The sequence below is a fragment of the Balaenoptera ricei genome, chromosome 16 (assembly GCF_028023285.1).
Source record: "Balaenoptera ricei isolate mBalRic1 chromosome 16, mBalRic1.hap2, whole genome shotgun sequence".
In the NCBI taxonomy this organism is placed as follows: domain Eukaryota; kingdom Metazoa; phylum Chordata; class Mammalia; order Artiodactyla; family Balaenopteridae; genus Balaenoptera; species Balaenoptera ricei.
This window is the reverse complement of record NC_082654.1, coordinates 51,176,456-51,201,936: the sequence shown is the minus strand read 5'-3', so window position 1 is coordinate 51,201,936 and position 25,481 is coordinate 51,176,456. Positions and strand designations below refer to the sequence as shown.

The window sequence follows — 25,481 nt, the reverse complement described above, 5'->3', positions numbered from 1 at the left end:
ACTAACTGTGATCTTTGAGGAACATAGCCAGGGAAGCAAGAGCACTGAGAAATGAGAATAAATACAGTTAGACAGAGGGCATGCAGAATGCCCCTACAGCTCTGTAGAAAGTCTTGAAATCAAGTAGTGCTGGTCTTCCAACTTTGTTCTTTTTCAAAATTCTGTTCCCCATTCTAGAGCCTTTGAATATATATATATAATCTTTTCCAGTTCTATTTTTTAAAAGTCTGCTGGAATTTTAATGGGGATTGCATTGACTCTACAGCTCAGTTAGGACGATTTGCCATCTCAACATATTGAGTATTCCAATCCATGAATATTGGATATCTCTCCATTTATTTAGATCTTTAATTTCTCTTGGTGACATTTTCCACTAAATTTTCTGCTAAAGGTATAACATACATTAAAAAAAAAAAGTATTCTTAAGAATTTATACTTTTGGTACTATTATAATTTTTTAAAATTTGTTTTCCAGTTGTTGGTTATTAGTATGTAAAAATACAATTGATTTTTGTATAGGGACTTTGTTTCTGGCAGCCTATGAAGATTTATTTATTAGATTTAATTTTATTAGAAGACTTTTAGGATTTTTCACAAAGCTAATCATGTCATCAGAAAACAGACAGTGTTACTTCTCCCTCTCAAGTCTGTACACCTTTCATTTCTTTTATTGCTTGTTGGTCAGACATGGACCCACAATATGATGTTGGGGAAAAAGCATCGCTAAGTATGTTGTTAGTAGTCAGTTCTCTGTGCTGTTATCAGGGTGTGGAAGTTTCCTTTTATGTATTTATTTATTAATCATGAATGGGTGGTTAATTTTGTCAGATGCTTTTCTGTATCATTTGAGATGATCATGTGAATTTTGTCCTTTATTTTGTTAATGTGGTGAATCACATTAATTGGTTCTCAAACACTGAAACAAGCTTGTATCCCAGGGATAAGACTACACTGGAATATGATGTATTATCCTGTTTATGTATTGCTAGATTCAATCTCCTACCATTTTGTTGAGGATGTTTACATCTAAGTTCATGGGGGATATTGGGCAGTGATTTTCTTGTCTTGTAATATCTTTTTTGGTTTTTGGTATCAGAATTATGCCAGTTTCATTAAATGAATTAAAAAACATTTTCTCCTCTATTTTCTGAAAAAGTTTATGATTAGTGTCATTTATTTGAGTGTTGGCTAGAACTCACCAGCGATGCCATCTGGGCCTGGAATTTCATTTGTAGTGGGGCTTACAAATACAATATATTTAATAGATAATTAATATTCAGATTTTCTGTCTCTTTTTAAATCAGTTTTTATAAGATGTGTTTTTAAAGAAATGTATCCATTTCATTTAAGTTGTTGAATTTACTGGCATAAAGTTGTTCATAATATTGTCTTATTATTCATTTAATGTCTAAAAGATCTATAGTGAAATCCCCACTTTCATTTGTGATATTAATAATTTCAGTTTTCTCTCATTTTTCTTGATTATTCTTGTTTGGGGTTTATTAACTTTATTAAACTTATCAAACAACCAACTTTTGACTTTGCTACTTTTCTATGTTGTTATACATAATCTATGTCTTTCTTTAAAATTACTTTGAGTTTAGCCTGTTCTTATTTTTTTTTTATCTTTTCTGAGAGGGAAACTAAGAATCTCAAATTTAAGCATTTTCTGTCCCTTATATAGGCATTTAAAGCTATAAACTTTCCTTTAAGCATTATTTTACCTGCATTCCACAAATTTTGATATATTGTGTTTTCATTATTGCTTACTTAGAAATATTTTTTATATTTCTTTTATGATTCTTTTTCTTTGACCCATAGGTTTAGAATTATGTTATTTAAATTTCAGTGGGGATTTTCTAGATTTTTTTTTTTTTTTTGCTTTCTACTTTAACTCAATTATAGTGCTAGAACATACTTGGTAAGATTTTATTCTTTTGAACTTGATTGAGATTTAACTCTATGGCCCAATGAATGATGCATCTTGGTGGATGCATACTTGAAAAGAATGTGTATTCTGCAATTGTTGGGTGTAGTGTCCTATAAACGTCAATTACATCAAGTTGGTTGATAGCATTTTTTAGATCTTCTATAGCCTTGTTAGTCTTTTGCTTACTTGTTATGTAAATTTCTAAGAGAATGAAATTAAAATTTGGACTATATTAGATTTTTCTATTTCTCCCATTAGATTTGTCAAATTTTATATCATAAACTTTGATGCTTCGTTATAAAGTACAAACATATTTAGAATTGCCTTTTTGGTGAAACTGTTTCTTTTATCATTATGTAAGGTCTCCCTTTACCCCTTGTAATACTCTATGGCATAAATTCTACTTTGTCTAATGTTGAGATAGCCTTACAAGCTTTCTTATGCTTATTATTTGCATGGTATATCTTTTCCCTTCTTTCTCAATCTACCTGTGCCTTTATGTTTAAAATGCTTGTAAACAGCGTATTTTTCCAGTTTTCCAGTTGTTAATGATGGGAGGTCTAGTCAGATAACTGTTATTCCATCATGGCATGTAGAGTAAGTCCCACATTCTTTTTCTTGGTACCATTAATATGCACCATCTTTCTTTTCCAGTTTGTGGTGCCCCGAAGGCAGGAACTGATGTATATAGCTCTATTAAAATGCATTTGTTAGTTGAAACCAATCGCTTCAGGCTGTTAGAATTTCATAGATCATTTTTGTCTAATTGGAGGCAGTGCTTTTCAAACTTTAATGTGAACAAAAATTATTTGGAGACCTACTTAGATATAAATTCTTATTCATGAGATCTGAGATAAGGCCTAGGATTTATGCCAGCAATGTTGGTCTGTGTGCCACACTTTGAATAGCACGGATGTGTAAGACTTGCTAGCTCACAAAGAGTCATCCAGGTCTTCTATGTCACAGGGCACTAACTTGAATGACTTGATGTTGAAAGGTGAGTATGTGAAAGTGTGAAGCTATCAGGTGTAATAAAACAGAGGATGGTGGGACCAGAGGCAACCTGAAGAGTGCTAGCACCACCAAAGTCATTCAAATTTAAATATTTAAAACACTATGCTACCAAAAAACCCCACAAACTTGGGAAGTAAATTCAGGTCACATCCAACTGTTTATGATTCCTGTTCAATGTCTTTATCCATAAGTTAATTTTAAAAATGGAATCTTCACATCCAAATTGATGATGATGATCCATGTGTAAAAAGCCTTTAAGTTCAGTTTGCAAAGAGCAATTGATCCACCTTGGGTTTGGCCATGACTTCTTAGATATAACACCAATAGCATGATCAATTAAAAATATGTTAAGTTGGCTTTATTTGGCCAAATACATATCTAGTGCTGCCCTGCTCATATTTTTTCCCATTTTATCCACAAAGATATCTTAAAACTTACATACATAGGTCTTCATAAAATCCATACATCTCTCTCTCTTTATATACATATATAAAATAAATCTATACGTTATAAAATTTGTAAATATATATATATATATATACATATGTATTTATTTATCATAAGGCTTTCACTTATCAATATGTATTTAAGGTTCCTCCATGTTTTTCCGTGGCTTGATAGTTCCTTTCTTTTTAGCACTGAATAATATTCCATTACCTGGATGTACTCCAGTTTACTTATACTTTACCTCTTTAAGGACATCTTAGTTGTTGCCACATTTTGACAATTTAAGAAAACTGCTATAAAAAATTCACATGCAGGCTTTCATGTGGATATGGAGAAAGAGGAATGGGAGGGAGGATGAGGAAGGATTAAACTAGAGGGAGGAAGAGGAAGGACAGAAAGCATAGAAGGGAGAGGAGGAAGAGAAGGGAAAGGGAAGGAGGAAGGGGAAGATGATGGAAACGGGGGGGAGAGAAAGAGGGGAGAACAGAGAACAGAGTAAGAAGGGGAAGAGAAGTAAAGAAAGAGGAGAGGAGAAAGAGGAGGTGAATGGGGTATACTTATGCTTCTCTGTAGCATTACATACAAGAAGAGCAAGGGAACAAATTCTATAGAATTCAGGCAATGGAGCAACTTCTATAGAATAGTAAGGGGAGAAGTTGTGACACAAGAATATTACACCCAGATAAGTTCAATTCATGTGTAAATAGAACAGAAAAAGATTCGCAGATATGCTGTCCCAGAAAATATACCACTCTTGCTAGATATATTGCTCAAAGAGCTATTCTAGTAGAATAAAAATACATTAAAATAAAGAAATGAATGATGGCTAAATCATAGAATAAAGAGGTATTCAACAAGCACTGAAACATTTTGAACATAGAATTCAGTCCAAATAATGACTATAAATATGGATGAGATAAAACAAAAGAATGCAAATGCCAAATATGTATCTTAGAGAAACCGTAGAAGATTTAAAAACATAACAAAAGAAAAAAATCAGAGTAAACTGAGTCTAAAATCTCAGATTCTATCAACCAAAAAAATGACTGAGTAGGTGGAAGAAGAGGAAAAAAAGATATCCCACTATCCTCTTACATAGGAAGAGATATGAATACATGGTTTCACTCTTGATTCTGAAAGAGAAATAGCAGTGCATGCAAATTGAAGCCTAAAGGAAACCACTGGAGGTTAAAAGAGGATGCTTAATTTCTAGTGGGGGGAAGGTGGTGGGAGAAACACAGTAATAACAATGGTAACTAAATGTTAAACTTTATGAAAATAATTAAGAATGCATAAAAATCATGTAAACATGATAGCAGTAAGAACAAATGTATTTATATCATAATACCTGTCAACTGTATTTCAACAAATTAGATAGTCTACCTAGATAAAATGGACAAATTTCTATAAATGCACAACCTACTAAGACTGAATCATGAAGAAACAATATCTGAATAGACCTATAACTAGTAAGGAGATCTAATCAGGATCTAATCAGAAAAGCCCAGGACCAGATAGCTTCACTGTGGACTTCTACAATTTAAAGAAGAATAAACACCAGGACTTCCTTGGTGGCTCAGTGGTTAAGAATCCACCTGCCAATGCAGGGGACATGGGTTCGATCCCTAGTCTGAGAAGATCCCACATGCCATGGAGCAACTAAGTCCGTGTGCCACAACTACTGAGCCTGTGCTCTAGAGCCCACAAGCCACAACTATTGAAGCCAGCATGCTGTGCTCCACAACAAGAGAAGCCACTGCAATGAGAAGCCCGCGCACTGCAACGCAGAGTAGCCCCTGCTCTCTGCAACTAGAGAAAGCCCACGTGCAACAAAGAAGACCCAATGCAGCCAAATAAATAAATAAATAATTTTTAAAAAGAAGAAGAAACACCAGTCTTCATCAAACTCTTACCAAAAAAATTCAAGAAGAGGGAATACTTCCTAATTCATTTTATGAGGCCAGCATTACCTTGATACTAAAGTCCAAAAAAGACACTACAAAAAAAGAAAACTACAAGCCAATATTCCTAATGAATGTTGATGCAAAAATTCTCAGTGAAATACTTACAAACTGAATTCAACAGCATATTAAAAGGATTATGTACCATGACCAAGAAGGATTTATTCCTGGAATGCAAGAATGGTTCAACATAAAAAATTTTATCAATGTAATATAGCACATTAACAGAATGAAGATACAAACCACATTATCATCTCAATGCAGGAAAAGCATTTGAAAAAAACCAGCACCCTTTCATAATAAAATCTCAAGCTAGGAATAAAAGGAAACAACCATAACGTAACAATGGTTGAGAAACCCAAAGCTAACATCATACTCAATGGTGAAAGACTGAAAGACTTTTCTCTAAAATTAGGAACAAGACAAGGATATCTTCTTTTACCACGTAGTACTCAACATAGTACTAGAAATCACAGTTAGACAATTAGGTAAGAAAAAGAAATAACTGGAAATAAATTGGAAAGGAAGAAGTAGAAGTATCTCTGTTGTCAGACATGACCTTATACACAGAAAATGCTAAAATTAGACAGACACATATGCACACACACACACAAAACTATTAGAACTAACAAATTAATTAAGCAATGTTTCAGGATACAAAAATCAATGCAGAAAACCCAGCTGCATTTCTATACATTCACATTGAACAGTCTGAAAGGGAAATTACAAAAACAATTCCAATTACAATAATATCAAAAAGAATAAAATACTGAAGAAAAAAAAAAGGCAAAAGGCATGTACCCCAAAAACTAAAAATTTTGGAAAAAGAATTTAAAACACAAATAAATGGAATGAATCCTGTATTCATGGATTGGAAGACTTAATATTGTTATGATGTCAATACTACCTAAAGCAATCTATAAATTCAATGCAACCTCTATCAAAATTCCAATGATGGGGCTTCCCTGGTGGTGCAGTGGTTGAGAGTCTGCCTGCCAATGCAGGGGACACGGGTTCGAGCCCTGGTCTGGGAGGATCCCACATGCCGCGGAGCAACTGGGCCCGTGAGCCACAATTACTGAGCCTGCGTGTCTGGAGCCTGTGCTCCGCAACAAGAGAGGCCGCGATAGTGAGAGGCCCGCGCACCGCGATGAAGAGTGGCCCCCGCTTGCCACAACTAGAGAAGGCCCTCACACAGAAACGAAGACCCAACACAGCCATAAATAAATAAATTAAAAAAAAATTCCAATGATGTTTTCTGCAGAAATAGAAAAATCCACCCTAAAATTCATATGGAATCTCAAGTGACGCCAAACAGCCAAAACAATCTTGATAAAGAACAAAGTTGGAGATCTCAAACTTCTGAATTTAAAATGTACTACAAGCCACAGTAATCAAAACAGTGAGGAACTGGCGTGATGACAGACATACAAACAAATGGAATAGAATAGACAACATAGAAATACTGTCCCATAAGTGGTCAAATGATTTTCAACAATGGTGTCAAGATTTCTTTGTTATGACAACAAAAGCAAAGGCAATGACAACAACAAAGAAATAGATAATTTGGACTTCATCAAAATTAAAAAAAAACAAATTCTGCATCCAAGGACACTATCAGCAGGAAGAAAAGGCAACCCATGGAATGGGAGAAAGTATTTGCAAATCACATATCTCATAAGGGATTAATATCCAGAATACAAAAATCTCCTACAACTCAGTAGCAAACAAACAAAAACAACTCAATTAAAAATGGGCAAAGGACTTGAATAGAAATTTCTATAAAGAAGGTATACAAATGGAAAATAAACACATGAAAATAAGCTCAACATCTCTAATCACGAGGGAAATGCAAATCAAAACCAAAATGAGATCACTTCATACTCATTAGGATAGCTATTACAAAAATAAAAACAAAAAGCCAGAATAAAAACAAGTGTTGGTGAGGATTTAAAGAAATTGGAATCCTTGTGTCTTGCTGGTGGGAATGTGAAATGGTGCAGCTACTGTGGAATAAGGTAAGGTAGTTCCTCAGTGTTATTAAACATAAAATTTCCATATGATCCAGCAATTCCACTTCTGAATATATACCCAAAAATATTGAAAGCAGGGACTTGAACAGCTATTTTTATGTCTATATTTATAGCAGCATTATTAAATAATAGCCAAAAGATGGAAGCAACCCATGTTCCTGGACAGATGAATAGATCAATAAAATGTGGCATATACATACAATGAAATGTTATTCATCCTTAAAAAGCAAGGAAATTCTGACACATATGACAAAATGGTGAACCTTGAAGACATGCTAAGTGAAATAAACCAGTCATAAAAAGACAAAAACTGTATTATTTCACTTATATGAGGTACCTAGAGAGTCAAATTGATAGAGACAGAAAATAGAATGGTGGTTTCCAGGGTCTGGGGAAGAGGGGAATAAAGAATATTGTATATATATTTGCAAGATGACGTGATCTAGAGATAGTAGTGATATTTGCAGAACACTGTGATTATACTTAATGACACTGAATTGTACACTTAAAATGATTAAAATGATAAAATTTATGTTATGTATATTTTACCACAATTTTAAAAACAAAAATAAAAAAACAACAAACATGCATTTTAATAATATATTCTAATATCTAGGTAAATTTGTTTTTTTTAAAAAATGAAGTTTATTCAGTAAGTAAAATACCAAAAAATAACAATTTAAAAACTAACTTTAGAAGACTATCCATTGAATAAATTGGAAAAAAAACTAATTATCTCCTAAAAAGGAAGGGATCAGACAGCTTCAAAAATGAGTTGTTGGGGCAGGGGTGCAGTGGAACAGAATAATATAGGAGCAAAGTTTTTGTACACTATTAAAATAAGGTAGTATTAATCCAAGTTAAATTGCTATAAACTAAGATATTAATTGTAATGCCTAGGGTAATCACTAAGAATATAACTCAAAAAATATATAGTAAAAGAAACATTAAGGTAATTAAAATGGTATGCAAAACATATCTACTTAACACAAAATAAGGCAGTAATGGAGAAAATGAACAAAAAAGATGTAAGACATATATAAAATGAATAGCAAAATGGGAGAAGTGAAGTCTTCTTTATCACTAATTACATTAAATATATAAATGGATTAAACTTTCTGATTACCATGTAGACAGTGGTAGATTGAATTAAAAACCACAATTCAAGTATTTGCTGTGTAGAAGCTACTCGCTTTAGATTCAGAGACAGATAGATTGAAATGATATAAAAGGATAGAAAAAATATTCTGTACAAACAATAATCAAAAGAGAAGTGGAGTGGCTATGCTAATGATCAGAAAAAGTAGACTTTAAAACAAAAATTTTATGAGACACAAAGAACATTATATAATGATAAAACAGCCATCAATAAGAATATATAACAATTACAATTATAAACATATACACATGTAACACATGAAGAGAAATTGATAAAATTGAAGGGAGAAAGAGGCAGGTCTACAAAAATAGTTGGAGACTTCAATATCCCACTTTCAGTAATTGATAGAACAACAAGGCAGAAGATCAACAAGTAAATGAAAACATGAACAACACTATAAACCAACTAGACTTGATGAAACAGACAACAGGAATTGCCCTATAGCTATGAAAAATTTAATTCACAATCTAAAAGCTCCAAAAATATGAAATCTCCATGCCTGGATGGTTTCCCTGGAGAATAATGCCAAACACTTAAAGATGAATTAACAGCAATTTTACATAATCTCTTCCAAAAAATAGAAGATGATTTCCTAAATCACTTTATGAGGCCAGTGTTACCCTGATATCAAAACCAGACAAAGACACTACAAATAAAAGTACAAACCAATATTTCTTCTAAGTTTAGATGCAAAAATCCTCAACCAGAATATCAGTGAACAGAATTCAACAATATATGAAAAGAATCATAGACCATGACAAAGTGAGATTCATTCAAGATATACATTTGAAAAAACAATCAATTTAATCTACCATATTAATAAGTTAAAGAAGAAAAAGCATATAATTATGGCAAGTAATGTAAAAAAAGCATTTGGCAAAATCCAGTACCCATTCATGATAAATATTCTCAGCAAATCATGACCTTTTGGCTTAAAGCAATTATAACTATAATTAATGCAATTCCTGTCAAAACCACAGAATTTTTTTATACAGCCATAGACAAACTTATTCTAAAATTTGTATGGAAAATGCAGGTCCCAGAATAGTTAAAACAATCTTGACAAAGAACAATAAAATGGGAGGAATCACTATGCTCAGTATTAAGGCTTACTGTGCAGCCACAGTAATCAAGACAGTGTGCTACTGGCAAAGGAATCAGCACATAGATCAATGGAATGAATAGAGAACCCAGAAATAGACCCACATAAATATGTTCAACTGATTTCGGACAAACTTAAATAGCAATTAAATTAATAAGTGGTGCTATAGCAATTGGACATCCATAGCCAAAAAAAAAAAAAAAAGAGAACTCAAACTTCACACCTTATACAAAAATTAACTCAAAACTGATTGTGGACCAAAATGTAAAATGTAAAACTAAAAAACTTCTAGAAAAACAAGCAAACAAACAAACAATCCCAGATTATCTTCAGGGTCTAGGGCTAGGCAAAGAGTTAGACTTGATACCGAAAGCATGATCCACAAAAGAATAAATTTATAAATTAGACCTCATAAGAATTAAAAACTCCTCTTTGTGAAAGACCTTGATAAGAGGTTGATAAAACAAACTTCAGAGTGGGGGAAAATATTTGCAAACCACACATCTGGCAAGAAACCAGTGTCTAAAATATATAAAGAACTTTCAAAGCTCAACATTAACAATCCAGTGAGAAAATGGGCAAAACACATGAAGAGGTATTTCATCGAAGAGAATACACAGATAGCAATAAGCACATGAAAAGGTATTCAATATAATTAGTTGTTAGAGAAACACAAAACCACAATGAGCTATCTCACCATGCCTATCAGAATAGTAAAATAAAAAATAGTGACAACACTAAATATTGGCAAAGATGCAAAGAAACTGGATCATTCCTGCATTACTAGTAATGTAAAATGGTACAGTCACTAGAAAGCAGTTTGATCGTTTTTTTAATAAAACAACATGCTATTACCACAGATGCAGCAATTACATTCTTGGATATGTATCACATATTAATAAAAACACGTTCACACAAAAACCTACACACAAATGTTCACAGTGGCTTTATTCATAATTGCCCAAAACTGGAAACAACCCAGATGTCCTTCAATGGGTGGATTGTTAAATAAACTGTGTTACACTGGCTTCTACCAAGCAAAAAGAAGCAATGAACTATTAATACACATAACAATTTGAATGAATCTCCAGAGAATTATACTGAAAGAAAAAGTCAATCCCAAAAGTGTGATTCAATTTATATAACATACTTGAAACAACAAAATTTTAGAGATGGAGAACACATTAGTGTTTTCCAGGTGTTAAGAACAGGACTGGAGGGGAAGAAGTGCAAAGGAGGTGAGTGTGGTTATAAAAGAACAATACAAATCTACACATACGATAAGATTGTGTAGAATAAAATGCACACACACACACACACACACACACACACACACATACACATAGAAATGAGGGCAAGTACAAATGAGAAATCTGAATAGAATCAGTCAATTGTATCAACATTAATATCCTGGTTTTGCAAAATGTTACCATTGGGGCAAACTTGTTAAAAGATATTATGAGATCTCTCTGCATTACTAATTATAATTGCATGTGAATCTATAATTATCTCAATAAAATGTCAATTAAAATAAAGACTAGATAATGTCATTCTGAATTCTGAATCCTAATCAAGGAATCTAACCTCTTTCAAATAGGCAGTTGGGAGCTATAGAAGCTGGTTGAGTATGGATGACTTGATTATAGGGCTATGGATCAAAAGAATCAATATGATGATAGTAAGTATGATGAATTAAAGGAGAAATTACTGAAGGCAGGGACACAGAAAACCATAATCAGGGATCAAGTAAGAGGTGATACTGAAGAGGGTATTGCACCCAAGGAAGTACGACTATATCTTTGCCTTTGGTCAGTTCAGCGATGACATATTTAACAGACATTCACTTTGTCCAAGCTCTTTTGTAATTCACACAGTATGTGGGAATCTGACTATAAAGCAAAGGCATTTCCAAGTTATTTCACTATGTTGAACTAATTCTTTTATGCCATATTTTTAACATTTTGGTTAAAATGAAACATTTTTAGTCCTTGGTTTCAATAATTTTACAATTTTGTAACTGTAAGTGACAAATTTTCTAATCACTGTGATAACTGGCATGTTTTTAAAAACAATTTTTAGATGTTTGAAGACTGGAAAAATATATTAGACTTGTGGTTTTAATTAATTTTAATTAAATGTTTAAAAATTTTGATTAAATAAGTTTGTAATCAATATTGAAAGGTCTGAGGACTTTTGTTAATTTTTAATGTTTTGACTGATTAGTCTTATAAGCAGAATTTAAATGTTCAAAGAACTATTATTTAATGAATTTATACACTGTTTAATTGTGCATGAAATAAAATACAACAGGAGTGATGCTCCTCATGCATTAAAGATTACTGTCATCAAATTGCAGATCTGGAATCTAAGTCCTTCTCTGCCTCCTTGACACCAGGCTGCCCTGGCTAGGTTTGCATCCTCTCTTTACAGCCTTCTGGAAGGAGTAATGGATCTTACCTTATGGGGTTATCCATCCTGGACACTGTGAGGAAGGCAGCAAGATTGGCTGTGTAGGAGGAGCACACAATGAGGGTGAAGAGCCACCAGCTGCCCATCACGATTCGCATGGCCATGGAGTTCGCTGAGGATTCACCACCTGCAGGAGGCAGGCAAAGGGGATTGGTCCTGGGCTTCTGCTCTTGCTTGCATCTCCAGAGAAATTCTCTGCCCTGCGGCCAGGCATAGGGAACCACCCCTGGTGGTGAGCTGGGGATCAGGAAGGTGAATGCCGGCTGGTTATGGTGGGCTCTGACAATTCTGGGGAAAAAATGCTAGGACCACCAATCTTGGAAAGGGATGGCAGACCACAAAATACGGAAAAGCTAGGATTGGCATTTTCAGTGACAGGATGTTTGTCAAAATGCCAACAGTAGAGTTCTGAATATCAAAATCTTCTAGTTAGAAGATTCTACCTCACTGTGTTGAGAACTTTCAGGGCTGCAACCCTATGTAATGTCCCTTTCCATTTTAAATTCACATGGAACAGTCTCAGGAATTCTGTAAATGTAAAATTACCTCCTACCTGGAGGATTTCCTGGCTTTCTTTTAAGAAATGAGATGCACCATATCACTTTTATTGTTACTCAGCCCTCACTAGATGACCTTTTTTTTTTTCCTATGATTTTCAGAAATCACTGCATGTGACTTGTAGTCAGAAGCTGCCTCTTTGAGGCCAATTGTTTCTCCTTGGTCCCTTAGGTGGTAGCAGAAGAACACTCCTCACTGACTATTCTTATATAACCTCTCAAGCAAGTAATGCATACATTTGCCATGGTGCAAATAAGGCTAGGACTCACATTAGGAACTTTGCAATTTGTTGTTTCCAGTCAAAACTGCACAATCCTGTAACTCCCCAAGTGCTATCCAGACTTCTCAGAGACAGGAGACTTTGTATCTCAAGAATGGCTGGAGTACCTCTTAGATGATTGCAAAACAATTTTGATTTTTTATCCCATTAAGACTTCAAATTTAAACAAGATAGAGTTTCATCTGACAACCCTGTCTGCATAACAATCAATCTAATGTGGGAGGCAAGGAAAGTGCAAAGCAGAACTCGAAGGTTAATTTTATCTAAAGTGGAAAATCAGGACTTGAAGTTAAGTTCCCTGTTGTCATCTCATTTAGTTCCTATCTGGTATTACTCAGAGAAACTGGGAGCAGCATGACATTAGGACTACCTTAGAGATTAAATAAAATTGCATTTCAAATGACTTTGGCAAAATGCATCCAAGAACTTTGCCAACGGACAAGTTCTTCCAAGCCCCTGGGGCTCTTCCAACATTGAGAAACCAGGAGGGTACCTTGCTGTACGAAGGCTCCGTAGACGATCCAGATGGCACTGTTTAAGGTGGCAGAAGCAGATGGCCTGGGCTGGGCAGCACTCTGAGCCCTCACGGCCTGTATCCGGTTCAACACAAATATCAGCACGCCAACCACAGGGATGGCTGCTGCAATGCAGGCCCACACGGCAAAATCAAAAGGAGCAAAAAGGGAGAAGATGCTGATTTTCTCCTCGGGCTTCTTGATGAGGATCCCCACCGAGTAGTCCATGTACCGCTTGCTGAAGTCCACCACACTCTCCCTCTCTGGGGTGATGGTGATGGCGGAGATGGCTAGGTCCGCTCTCTGAAAGGCAAACCCATCTCATCAGACAGCAGTCCTCAGTTTACCACTGGGTTCTACCCTGGGTCAAGGCCTATCCTCTGCCCTTTGGGTTGTTCAGTTCAGAGGAAATGGATTCGAGAGTTGACACCTCGTGACTTTGAATGTTGTAAGGAAAATCCAGCACTAAGGTGTCTGTTATTACCTCTTTCACCTTACAAATTTCTCTCCCAAACCCTAAAAGCTCCTGGAAACCACTTCTGGAGGAAAGAGTCTATAACCATCTTCATTCCTGTGTGAATTACAGTTTTTCTTCATTTTCTTAACAGTCCCCTTAGTGAACTATCTCCTTTCTTTTGCTGGTATTTCCCTCTTACCGCCCACCCCCATCCCCGCCCCAACTCCCCTCTATCTTCTTCTGGCCTTATCTACATCCTTCCTATACTTCAAGGCCACAGGGACACTCCATTTTTCCATCAAACCTCTCCAAACGTCATTAGCCCACACAAGTATCTCTCTTTTCTAAAACACTTTAGAAGTTATATGATGAGTATACAACTACCTTGAATCTCATTAGTGTATCAGGCCTAGATTGTTTTATATGCAGACTCTATGCCAGAGAGTAACATCCTCCAAGAAGAAAGGGGTCATCCACTTCCTTTGATCTTCTGCCTGCCTTAACTCATGGCTTCTCAGACAGATGGGCTGCTTTGTCCTTTAGTAAAGCCAAGCTGTGAAGGGGCTCTCTGGGCATCCTGTGCTGCGACCTCAGAAGTACCTCCCAAGATTTTTGCTTTCCAAGATGAGTTTAATTTAAAAATAGACAAAGAGGGCTTCCCTGCTGGTGCAGTGGTTAAGAATCCACCTGCCAATGCAGGGGACACGGGTTCAAGCCCTGGTCCGGGAAGATCCCACATGCCACGGAGCAACTAAGCCCGTGCTCCACAACTACTGAGCCTGCACTTTAGAGCCCGCAAGCCACAACTCCTGAAGTCCAGGTGCCTAGAGCCTATGCTCTGCAACAAGAGAAGCCACCACAATGAGAAGCCCGTGCACCGCAATGAAGAGTAGCCCCCGCTCACCGCAACTAGAGAAAGCCCACGAGCAGCAACAGACCCAAAGCAGCCAAAAATAAATAAATAAAATAAATAAATTAAAAATACGTTTAAAAATAAATAGACAAAGACCCATTAATAGTCTCATGCTCTACTAACTGAGCTAGTTGGGCACCCAAGACCCCATTAAGATGGAACTAGATTGTGAGGTTAAAGCTGCCAAGACTGGTGGAGACTAGGATCCTTATGCCTAGGTGGATGTTAACATAAGAGCCTTAAAATGTACAGTGATCATCTCTATCTTGGCTCTGGGTTCTCTTAAGTAGGAGGCATCGTCAGAGCTAGGTTTATTTTAGAATGACCAGTTGTGACAGCTGATCCAAACTACATATTCAAATTGGGGAAAACTATATAGAAGGATTTTATCAGGTCCAATATGCGGGCTAGAGGGGCAAATATACTGACTTCTAAACTGTGAAATCCAACAACATACCTAGAGTAAAGAGAAAAAATGGTGGAGGTGACCGTGTCAGAGATCTCAGACTTGCCACATTTGCATCTCTGGTTCTTGCTTCTCTTCTCAGAAACCCACGATCCAGGGAGGTTTTCTGGTTTTTTTGGTTTATTTGTTTGTCTGTTTTGTTTTTGTTTTGTTTAAGTTTGGAGCATATTTAATGACAGAGGAAGAAATCTAGGGGATCAGGATAGGTTAACAACATAGGATGGAGGGAAACTAATTTATGAAACCAGGTCCAGAGGAGGCACAAGAGAGTTGACTCGTGATGCTGGTGGAGGGGTGAGCTGTAACAGGAGGAAAAACACTCCCCCTACCCCGAAACTGGAGGCGAGGGCACGTGTCTGCAGATATGAACTTCACAGGAAGTTGAAGTAGAATCTCATGTCCAGATGTCTCCATTTCTTTCCCTAATATAGGAGCACTTTGTTTTCTAATTTAAGATAGAAGATTATTAGGTTGCTTGAGGAGAAAGATAAAGTTTTGAAACAGTCTCTAAGGAATGTAGCCAAGGGGTCCAATAAAGGACATGTTAAGGAACTGTCCTGAAGGCCCAGTTGAGTTGGGAGGCCACACATTGTTCATACATCCATCTGGACAAATTTGTGATTTTCTCCTCTAATTGCATACAGCAAGCTGGGTGTCAGAGTCAGAGGGTAGATAATAGAACCAGGTCAGGGTTTCAATGTAACAAGAAATCAAGAATAATTTAGGAGAATCGTAAAGGATGAAGGGAACAGGGGTTTATCTGGACAACCACAGAGGACACACCAGGAAAGGATGCAGTATCAGAAGAGCGCAGAAATCTTAGAGAAGAATGAACCTCAAATACATGTGCCAAGTGAAAAGGGCCAGACACAAAAGACCACATATGGTATGACTCCGTTTATAGTAAATGTTTGCAAAAGCAAATCTATAGAGCTAGAAAGTAGATTAAAGGTTGCCTCTGGCTGGGGTTGGGAATGGGATTAACTGTAAATGAATATGAGGGATCTCATTGGGGTGATGGAAGTACTGTAAAACTAGATACGGTGAAGGTTGCACAACTCACTAGATTTCCTAGCAATCATTGAATGATACATCTGAAATGGGTAAATTTGATATATAACTTTTTCCACAATAAAGTTGTTGTGTGTGTTTTGTTTGTTTGTTTGTTTAAGCTTAGGAGAAACCAGAGAGAATATAAGCCTTGTGTCTGCATTCATGGGTTATAAAGCAGAGGACCTGTGTTTTAGGAACAAAGGCCAGAAAGAGTCAGAAGGACGACAGGATTTAGTCATGGAGTGGGACAGTGACAGTGACATGCAAGACGCTAACAGGATGCATGGCGTCAGGTCCTCAAAGGTCACTGGAGGTGAAGGGATCAAAGCACTCGAAGCCCAGGGTGGTCCGTAGGGATGTCAGAAACATCAAGATTGATGGCAACAGTAATACTGGAGATGGAGGGCTTGAGCAGGTCCACCAATGTAAATGGTTGTCAGGAAATGACCTAGAGGTCATAAGACAGAAGGGGCAAGGATGAGGACACAGCAAATTGGCCTCACACCATGAATCTAAATGATGACCCAGGTTCTACAGGAAGGAGGAAGATTAATGATTTGAAATTAATCTGAGGAGCTGGGGAATGCCATATCACTTATACATAGCAATGCAGACACACCCACACACTCATTCACCTACACACATGCATGTGGACACACACGATATGCACGCCCACTTGTGGGCCTTGAAGAAGAGAATAAGCATTCACCAGTCCCCCCAACCACCCCTCGGGAGAATTGGGTTCCTATTGCAGCCCGAATGTGGGAGTGGATTTCATGAAGTGTGGATTACAGAACAGGCACAGTGGACACGTTTCAAAGGAATGAGAGCAATGGGCACAGAAGGAAAACACAAAGTGCCAGCGAATTAGAAAATAAAAGAGCAAAAATGGGTATAGCAGGGAGGAGGGGGGTGGAGGAAAAGAGATCCTTAGTGTGTGGAGAGTGGTAACTGTGGTCTGTCTAGCTGGTCCCAAGGTTCCAGCTTCATAATGGGCCCAATTTAGACATCACCCCAGAGGCAGCCTGGGGTACCCCTCCCCATGGACATGCTTTGGGGACCTACCTTGCTGATGAGCTCCCCGATCATCCCGTTCCAGGAGGTGTTATGGAGCTGGTGACCATACCTGCCATCGGGGGCCTGGTAAATCTCATATTTGAAGCCCAGAGCCTTGGCCAGTGCATCCAGGACATCGATGGAGAACCCTTTGTAGCGCTTGGGCTGTCCAAGGATGTTCTCAGCCACCATCACAAAAGGCTCTTCCTGAGGACAACAAAATGAATGTTCTTCAACTAAATCACAGGTTCATTAACACACATCTTTCCAGGGTATTATTAGAGAGACCAATCCGATGAACCATAATTTCAGAACGTTTGTGGACATGTGCATTGTATTTACCCAATTTAGGCCTGGAGCCTGAATCTCTCTGCCTTTTTCTAAAGCAGTTTGTGGACACTCAGGATACAGGGCACAGGAAAATCCCTCCAACCAGCATATTGATGGAGGAACAGATTTATTTGTCCTGTGTCATCCCAGACTCGGCCCAGAGCCCCATCTCCCAGAATAGCATGGCTTGTTTTCATTCCTTCATTTGTGACACTGAGGACTCTGTCCTTTGGAAATGCCATAATTCTTCAGAACCCACATAAGAAATGTGGATACCTCTCATCCAGGATATTAAATGAAAATAGAGCTCTGTGATACTGGACTGAGGGAAGACAGTAATACATCTATCAGACTGTACTAGAAAATGGATGTTGAGTCACAGGACAAGGCCCTACTGCACGTCAAGGACAGGATAGTATTAAACCCCACGGTCTGAAAGTCCAAAGCCAGGCCATGTGCACATTCACACATTTTGTGCTGTATCACATGTGCTCTTGTAGGGCACATGATCATCTGGAAAACATCTCAGGCTTCCCCACCACCACCCTGTGAAACTGAACAAGAAGGAGGCTTTTGGCAACAGCCCCAGAGACTACATCTCATTAATTTAATTTTGGGGGGAAATAAGGTATAATGTTTATTCCTGGTGGGCATATGGGGAATGCGGAAACGCGGCTGCCAAAGGCTTCTAGAGGTCTAGAACCAAGAGACACCAGTGCTGAGGGACAGAGGGGAATGTTTGGACCATGTCTGACCAGCTAATAAGAGATAAATCTAAAATGTCTCCTATGGTTCTAAAGAGGTGAAGAAAGAAATGGAAAGGAAGATGCTTCTAAGGTATCTTAAATATGTAAAAGTCTCTGATTCCAGGACAACCATGCAGAGAAATTGCAACAAATGGTCTTCATTATGAACTTTGTGTCACATGGGCCCATCAGTGGTATTGGGTTCTGGAAGGATGTCCTCCCAACATCCTTCTGGGGACTCTAGCTACCAGCAAAGCTCTCCTAAGGACCACCAGTAGGTCAAGATCGTTTACATCCAAGAACAAGTAGAGTTGTTATTCCCGCTCTGGAGCTCAGCACTGGATCCGGATTAGTGGTCCTTCTCTAGAGCAGTCCAGTGACCTCCCATGGAAGGTCTCAGAGGCCCTGGGGCAGAATCTCCAATCTCACTCTTCCTTCACTATTCATAAAATTGTTTGAGTGAAAGGCCTTATGAAAGCTCAAGCCACTACTTAAGATCCCCTTCTCTCTAAACCCAGCATCAAGCCAAACAGAGAGAAGCCTCTGACTCAAAGCCTGAATGGCAGACCTCCCCCATATGCCCATGATCCTACCAAGACAGTCACCACTTTGAGAGTCAGTCCTTGGAGGCGACTGCCCATGGGCCTCTCCTGCAGGCTGCCATTCAGGCCCTTCTCCGAGTCCCACGTCGCCAGCTGTGAAGGAGAAAGGGAGTGTGAGGGACAGAACGGGCACCTGTGCAAACCTTAGGAATCAACTCCTAAACTGGGCTCCTGAATCAGGCAGATAGGTGGACAACAGCCCTAGGAGCTTCCCAGGGAGCTAGAGCCATCTTACAACCTTAGAAAGAATAAAGGTGTGACAGATAGAGCTCCACTTCCTCCAGCAGCTCATCTGGATCTTGAGGACTTGCCTCATCCTTGAAATGAAACCAATTGGTAGGGACTTGTTTCTGGAATGAACATTTATGTCCAATTTTATTGTCCACCTACTGAGGCCACGTCACTATGTCTTGCACAAAGTGCCCTCTTTCTTTAATACTCCTTTGACTTGCCCAGGCCAGAAGGTCCTTGAGATCAGCTGCTTCCATCACCAGAGCAGGATGAGACTCAGAAGTGAAGCAGGTGGGCTTCCCTGGTGGCACAGTGGTTGAGAGTCTGCCTGCCAATGCAGGGGACACGGGTTCGAGCCCTGGTCTGGGAGGATCCCGCGTGCCACGGAGCAGCTGGGCCCGTGAACCACAACTGCTGAGCCTGCGCGTCTGGAGCCTGTGCTCCGCAACAAGAGAGGCCGCGACAGTGAGAGGCCCGCGCACCACGATGAAGAGTGGCCCCCCGCTCACCTCAACTACAGAAAGCCCTCGCACAGAAACGAAGACCCAACACAGCCATAAATAAATAAATAAATAAATTTATAAAAAAAAAAAAAAAGTGAAGCAGGTAACAAAGACCCAAATTTACAGCTTGTCTTACACCCTGATGCCAACTGCAAACAGGACCGAGAGCTCACTGTCTTCACTGTAGTGCAAACTTCATAATTTTCCCTGATAGGCAGGTAGAGGCCAAGAATACATGTGCTCTGGGTCTGCCATATCCTCCTGAGCCTGCAGGATCTGTCCAATAGATGCATTTAAGACCATCTAAGATGGTCAAGGAGACCCTATCCTGGCTCAGAAACAACTGGAGACACAGATGCTCTTGGGACTGCTTCCCTTCCCTGCATCCCTGCAGGGCCTGAGCAACAACGATGAACGCTTTGTCTGATCAGTGGTTCTCAGTCATTAATTGGTGAGATGTAAAAAGATACAGATATTGGCCCCATCTAAAGCCAACATAATTAGGGTCTCAGCACTTGGACATGAGGAATGTTAATGCTTCTCCAGAGATCCTCGTTGAAAACCTCTGCTCTTCTAGGTCACTGGGCCTCTGACGTAGCTGCACATTAGAATCTCTAAAGAGGGCTTTTAAAACGAACTAAAGCCTGCCCCCCTGCCCAAGAGTCTGATTTAACTGGTCAGTAGTGGACTGGATACGGATCGTTTAGCTCCCCAGGTGATTCTAATGCACAGCCAGGATTGTGAACCACTGCTACAGATGAAAGCAGTGATCTTCAAACCTTAATATGCAGACAAATCACCCAGGGATTTCGCATGCACTTTCTGATTCTGGGACCTGAGATTATTCCTGTCTAACAAGCTCCCACGTGCTGCTGCTGTTGACCCATGGACCATCAGTTCAGTACCAAGGGGTTAAAATTCAGACTGTCACAGGTAGCACCTACCCCTCGTCAGGGAAAACCCACAAGACCCCCAGTTAGGCTGAGCAAAAGAACCACCCCTTTGTGGAAAAGTGCCACCAGGTGCCCTAAAGGAGCCACCAATAGTGCCGCTTACGGACGCTTCTACTCTCCCAGCATTTCCCATAGCCCTGACATCTGCAGCAAGGTCGGCACCCGGAGCCTTGACTATGAGGCCACAGTTCCAGAATCTGTGGGGCCGCTCTACCTGGAAGATACTAGAACCCTGAGGCCTAAAGCAGGAACATCAGAATGAGATATGTGGTTCTAGAACCAGTTTAAAGGAACCTGGAACCTCCTGCCATCACTTCCAACATGATACAAGCTAAAACCCACTTCACCCTAGATAATAGGATGCCTGGAAGTGATGAATAAATCACTTAGTTAAGAGCACAGTCACATACTCTGAGGAACTCCCCACAGCCACCACTCATTAATTTGAGGGGCACTGCAGTGAAGAACAAAGTTAAGATCTATCCAAAGTCCTGTTCAAGGACATCAAAGATGCCACACTCTTGGAACTGGTATAGTGAGAAGGAAACTTCATGGCTATTTCCCTATGGGGTCTCAGGAAATAGCCCTGGGACTTGGGATCAATTCCTGCAGCCAGATTCAAATGCTGGTCAAAGGGAAAAGACAAACTCAGACAAACGGAGTCAAGGTGTTGACTCCCTGCATTCTTTGGACCCTTCGATATCAGACTCAGGGGACTCATGGTGTGTATTTGGGCAGCCTGCATCTCATCCCCATAACTGTTTAGCCCAGGCACTGGGGCTGCTTAACTCTATGTGCGATCTGCTGCACCCCCTGGGTTGGGTGGTGTTATGAAGGTCCCCTTTACTACCTCAGTGACTTACAGAGTCATAATGGAAGCAAAGATGACACGTCAGCTCCAGGGACTGGATATTCTGCTCTGTACCAGGACTTGAATTCATAACACCTGCTGCCCAACCTCCCTGGCACTGGTGAAGGGGCATCTCAACTTTGTGCTGCCCTGGTTTGGATGAGCACCTGGAATGAGGCTCTGCTTGGCATTGATCAACCGGCTTTACCTGTCTTTCTATTGGGATTGTAATCAGTCATGGGAATGGAAGCAGGAAAAACAGTTGGGATAAAGCCCTGTCCTTCTAGGGTTTTAGCTCAGCTGTGAGAAATGCTCTGCCTTTCCATCCCTGTCCTCGCCATCCTCTGCTTCTAGCCCACTGTCTGGCTCAAGGCAGCAGCACCTCTGCCCCAAAGTACTGCAACAGCCTCCTCCCTGTTACCCCAACCTCTCTCTCTTAACAGCCCTCCTCCATTGTGCTGATATTCACCATAAACTCAAATACAAACTATGTTAATTAAAACCTTCTAATTACTTTCTATTTCTTAAAGAATAAAGGCTAACACTTTTAAACTTGGCCTAAATGAAAAGGCCTTCCTGATCGAGACCCAACCTTGACTGTCAGCTTCAGTTCACTGCAACCCCACCAAATTCCTCACCTTTCTCAAGCGCATGGTGTTCCCTCCTGACTCTTTACACCCAGTTTCTTCCCCCTGGAATGCCATTTCTCTCTGGCTGGGTCTGGTAAACTCTTACTCAATTTCTCAAAAAAATAGTAGTTTAGATAGTAGTAGTTTTAGATTCACAGAGAAGTCGCAGAGGTTATGCAGAGACCGTCCATATACCCCACACCCAGCTTCCCCTGTTGTTAAGATGTTACATTGGTATGATTAGTATGATACCTTCCTCCCAGCTAATGAAATGTTTAGTTCAATCTCCACCACTGATACAAAGCTGCAGTAGAAATGATCTTCAGTGTCTTCCATTCTAGACCTAAGTCTGTGATTCCACTGTGCTATTTGGGTTTCTTACCCTGTTCCCCGGGATCCAAACCCTGTCTTCATAAACTGTCTAGAGTCTTGGGCACTTGGATTGGACCTTGCCTTGCTTATTCCCATCTCAGAGTTTCTAACCTTGCCCTGAATGCCATTTCTCCTCTAGATGATCAGCTCCCTATTACTGGTATAGTTTGGGAACTTGGAGGTATTAAATTAGCATATGTTTATAAGCCAATATAACTATGTTCTAGGTGTGTTTCCACCACTTACCTGAGTGACCTCAGCACATTTTACAGCACAGTACTTAAATCACAAGAGGCAACAAATATTTTTGAATAAATCAAACTTCACTGAGATTCCATTTTCCTATCTATAAAATGGAATAAAAATACCTTCCCTGCCTACCATGTTGAGGGGCTGTTCAAAGGAGAAAATAGTTTTGAAATAATATGTAATAAAATAACTTAAATAATAATCACAAAGTAAAGAATCAAGATATTAAAAGGTGTGTACAATGCGACCTTAATTATGTCTTTTTTTAAAGGCAGTGGTTAAAACGTGAGGAAATGTGTTTAAATGTAATATTTGGATTTATCTTGGTGGTAAAATTATGAATAACCATGATCACTTTTTTTACAGTTTCCTATGTTTTTAACAGGTTTGTCATTACTTTCACAAAAAGGAAAATACGCTTTTGATAAAAATAGCTAGCACAGGTGACAAAGCAAAATCCTGTCACATGCACTTGTATGATTGAGGGCTGAATGGAAGGAAGCAATCAGAGTCAAATTATCTATCGGTAGGTCAAGGCCAGTCTAAGAGTCAGAACTTAATATGGAATACATCAGTTCTCTGGCTGCAAGGAGCTATGGCCGAGGTGCCCATCTCCTAGAAGAGGCACATTGCAAGGTCTTTCAGGACAGCATCTCACATTCTAAGACACCTCCAAGATTGTGTAGGGCCCCATGAGCCTGTTTGGGTTTGGAGACAGGGCAGTGGCCCCTCCTGGGGCCCAGCTCCATGAAGACAGGCAGTCTTCCTCCACTAAGGAAGAGGGGCGGGCGGGCGGCATCAAATCCTATTAGTTACTATTCAGACCATCCTAAGGCAAAGTCATTTAAATCAAAGCGCAACTTCATGAGAGAAAGAAAAAAAAAATTCCTCCAACCTGTTATTATTATTCCTATTTCTTTTGTCTGAAAGTACTTAGGGCTTAAAGATTTTTTAGTTTATTGGTTTTCAATACTCACTTCTCTCTCCCTGGCCTTCAGGCATCCTGCACTCTAACAAAGAAAGAAAAAATACTTCAAAGAGAAACCAAAATTCTGCCTTCAAACACATCAAAGTAACCATGTTCCAGGATCTGGGAGCCTTCGAGTTGGGCAGGAAAGTGTATTATTCCCTCACATCAGCCTGAAGCCGAGTGCCCTACGCTGAGTGAATCTCCCTATTTCCACAAAGCCTTGGCTCTTGTCCAGATCTTAAGTCCAGAGTGGTAAACCTTCATTTGAGTGAGGCCATCCCTCTGAGCACCCAATATGTAAGACCAGAGCAGAGAAAGTCACAATCCTTTTCAAACAAAATCTTTTGTTTAAAAGACTGAAGTGGAAATTTTTAAAAATAAAATAAAGCCTTTAAATGGATTCCCAAACTTGCAGCCCATCAAGATTAGGAGAGACTGTGTTCTGCCTCCCTCCTGAGGACAGCTGGGGCTCCCGGATCAGAATGCTGGAGAAAAAAATTCAGATAATGAAAGCCAAATGAGGCTGATAGGCTTGATAAATGGGAAGCCAGAAAAACCTTTCACCCAAAGAAGTCCTGACACTTAGTCATACAGCTGCAGACCATTTCATTTGTACATAAGTGCATCTACTCTGACTTCCTCTTGTATTTTGCAGACAGCATTTTGTTTATGGGATCAATGAATTTATGGCCACAGAAACCCACTTTTGACAGCTGACCTGTCAAGAACAGTGCCTGAAAAACTAATTTCCAGCACTATTAAACAAAATGAGAACTGCCGCTATTTGATAAGACAGCTATGGTTTTCATTCATTGCCAAGATCTGCTCTACCCAGACCGGAAGCGTGGATGGAGCCAGAGGTTACAGCACAATCATCACTTGAAAGGGGATAAATGGTTTCAAAATCTGATGATGACAAACAACCGTTCAAGAGATCAGCCAATTGGAGAATAAATTTCATAAACCATTGGTCTCAGGAAAATATATTTCCTGAGTCCATCAGGGTGTTCTTCATGTTTGCGTTTGAGTTGTGAGATGTAGGGGTTTGGGACTTTGTGGCCTGTCCTTATTAAATGCAGGACTATTAACCCTAAATGGGACAGACCTCCTTTGGAAGATCGGGCTTTGTGGTCTGTCGTCTAGCTATAGAGGTGTCGTAAAGTGCCGGTCCTCTTTTCATGGCGGGGGCTGAGAGGGGAAGGAGAGAAGAGGCAATCCAACTGCTGTGCAGCCCAGAATATGACCAGCTTCATACATTGAGCCTTGCCAATTTCTTGGGAGGGGAGAGGAAGGGAAGAAGGAAGGTAGGTTTGCTTACCCCCAAATCTTATACTTAGCTATATCTAACAAGACAATAGATCAATAACCTCTATCGTCACATTTCGCAACTGAGTGAGCAATACTTTGGTGGTAAGCTTGTCTCAAGAGAGCACTGGAGGCTGGAAGTGAAGTTTTTATGACCATGCCAGTCAGGTCTCACAGCCATAGTTGGAGCTCCATCTGAGCTGTATCCTCATTGACCAGTGAGTGATTGCCATCAGCCGAGTGCAGACATCTTCGGCTGGCATACAGGATTCAGTATGATGGCACATGGGTTTACCATCATGTCAGTACATGGGCTTTTCTGAAATAA

The 25,481-nt window shown here is 39.3% G+C and overlaps 1 protein-coding gene across 1 annotated transcript in view; it reads right to left on the bottom strand.

Annotated features, from left to right (window-relative positions):
- The window catches only part of GRID1 (glutamate ionotropic receptor delta type subunit 1), a 647,037-nt gene that overhangs the window by 87,678 nt on the left and 533,878 nt on the right, over positions 1-25,481 (bottom strand). Inside the window, exons 9-12 of the mRNA XM_059899403.1 lie at positions 19,083-19,184; positions 17,423-17,620; positions 13,447-13,771; positions 12,104-12,242 (exon numbers count right to left, since the gene is read on the bottom strand). Coding sequence (XP_059755386.1) covers positions 12,104-12,242; positions 13,447-13,771; positions 17,423-17,620; positions 19,083-19,184 — 764 coding nt within the window. The remainder of the gene's footprint in view (positions 1-12,103; positions 12,243-13,446; positions 13,772-17,422; positions 17,621-19,082; positions 19,185-25,481) is intronic.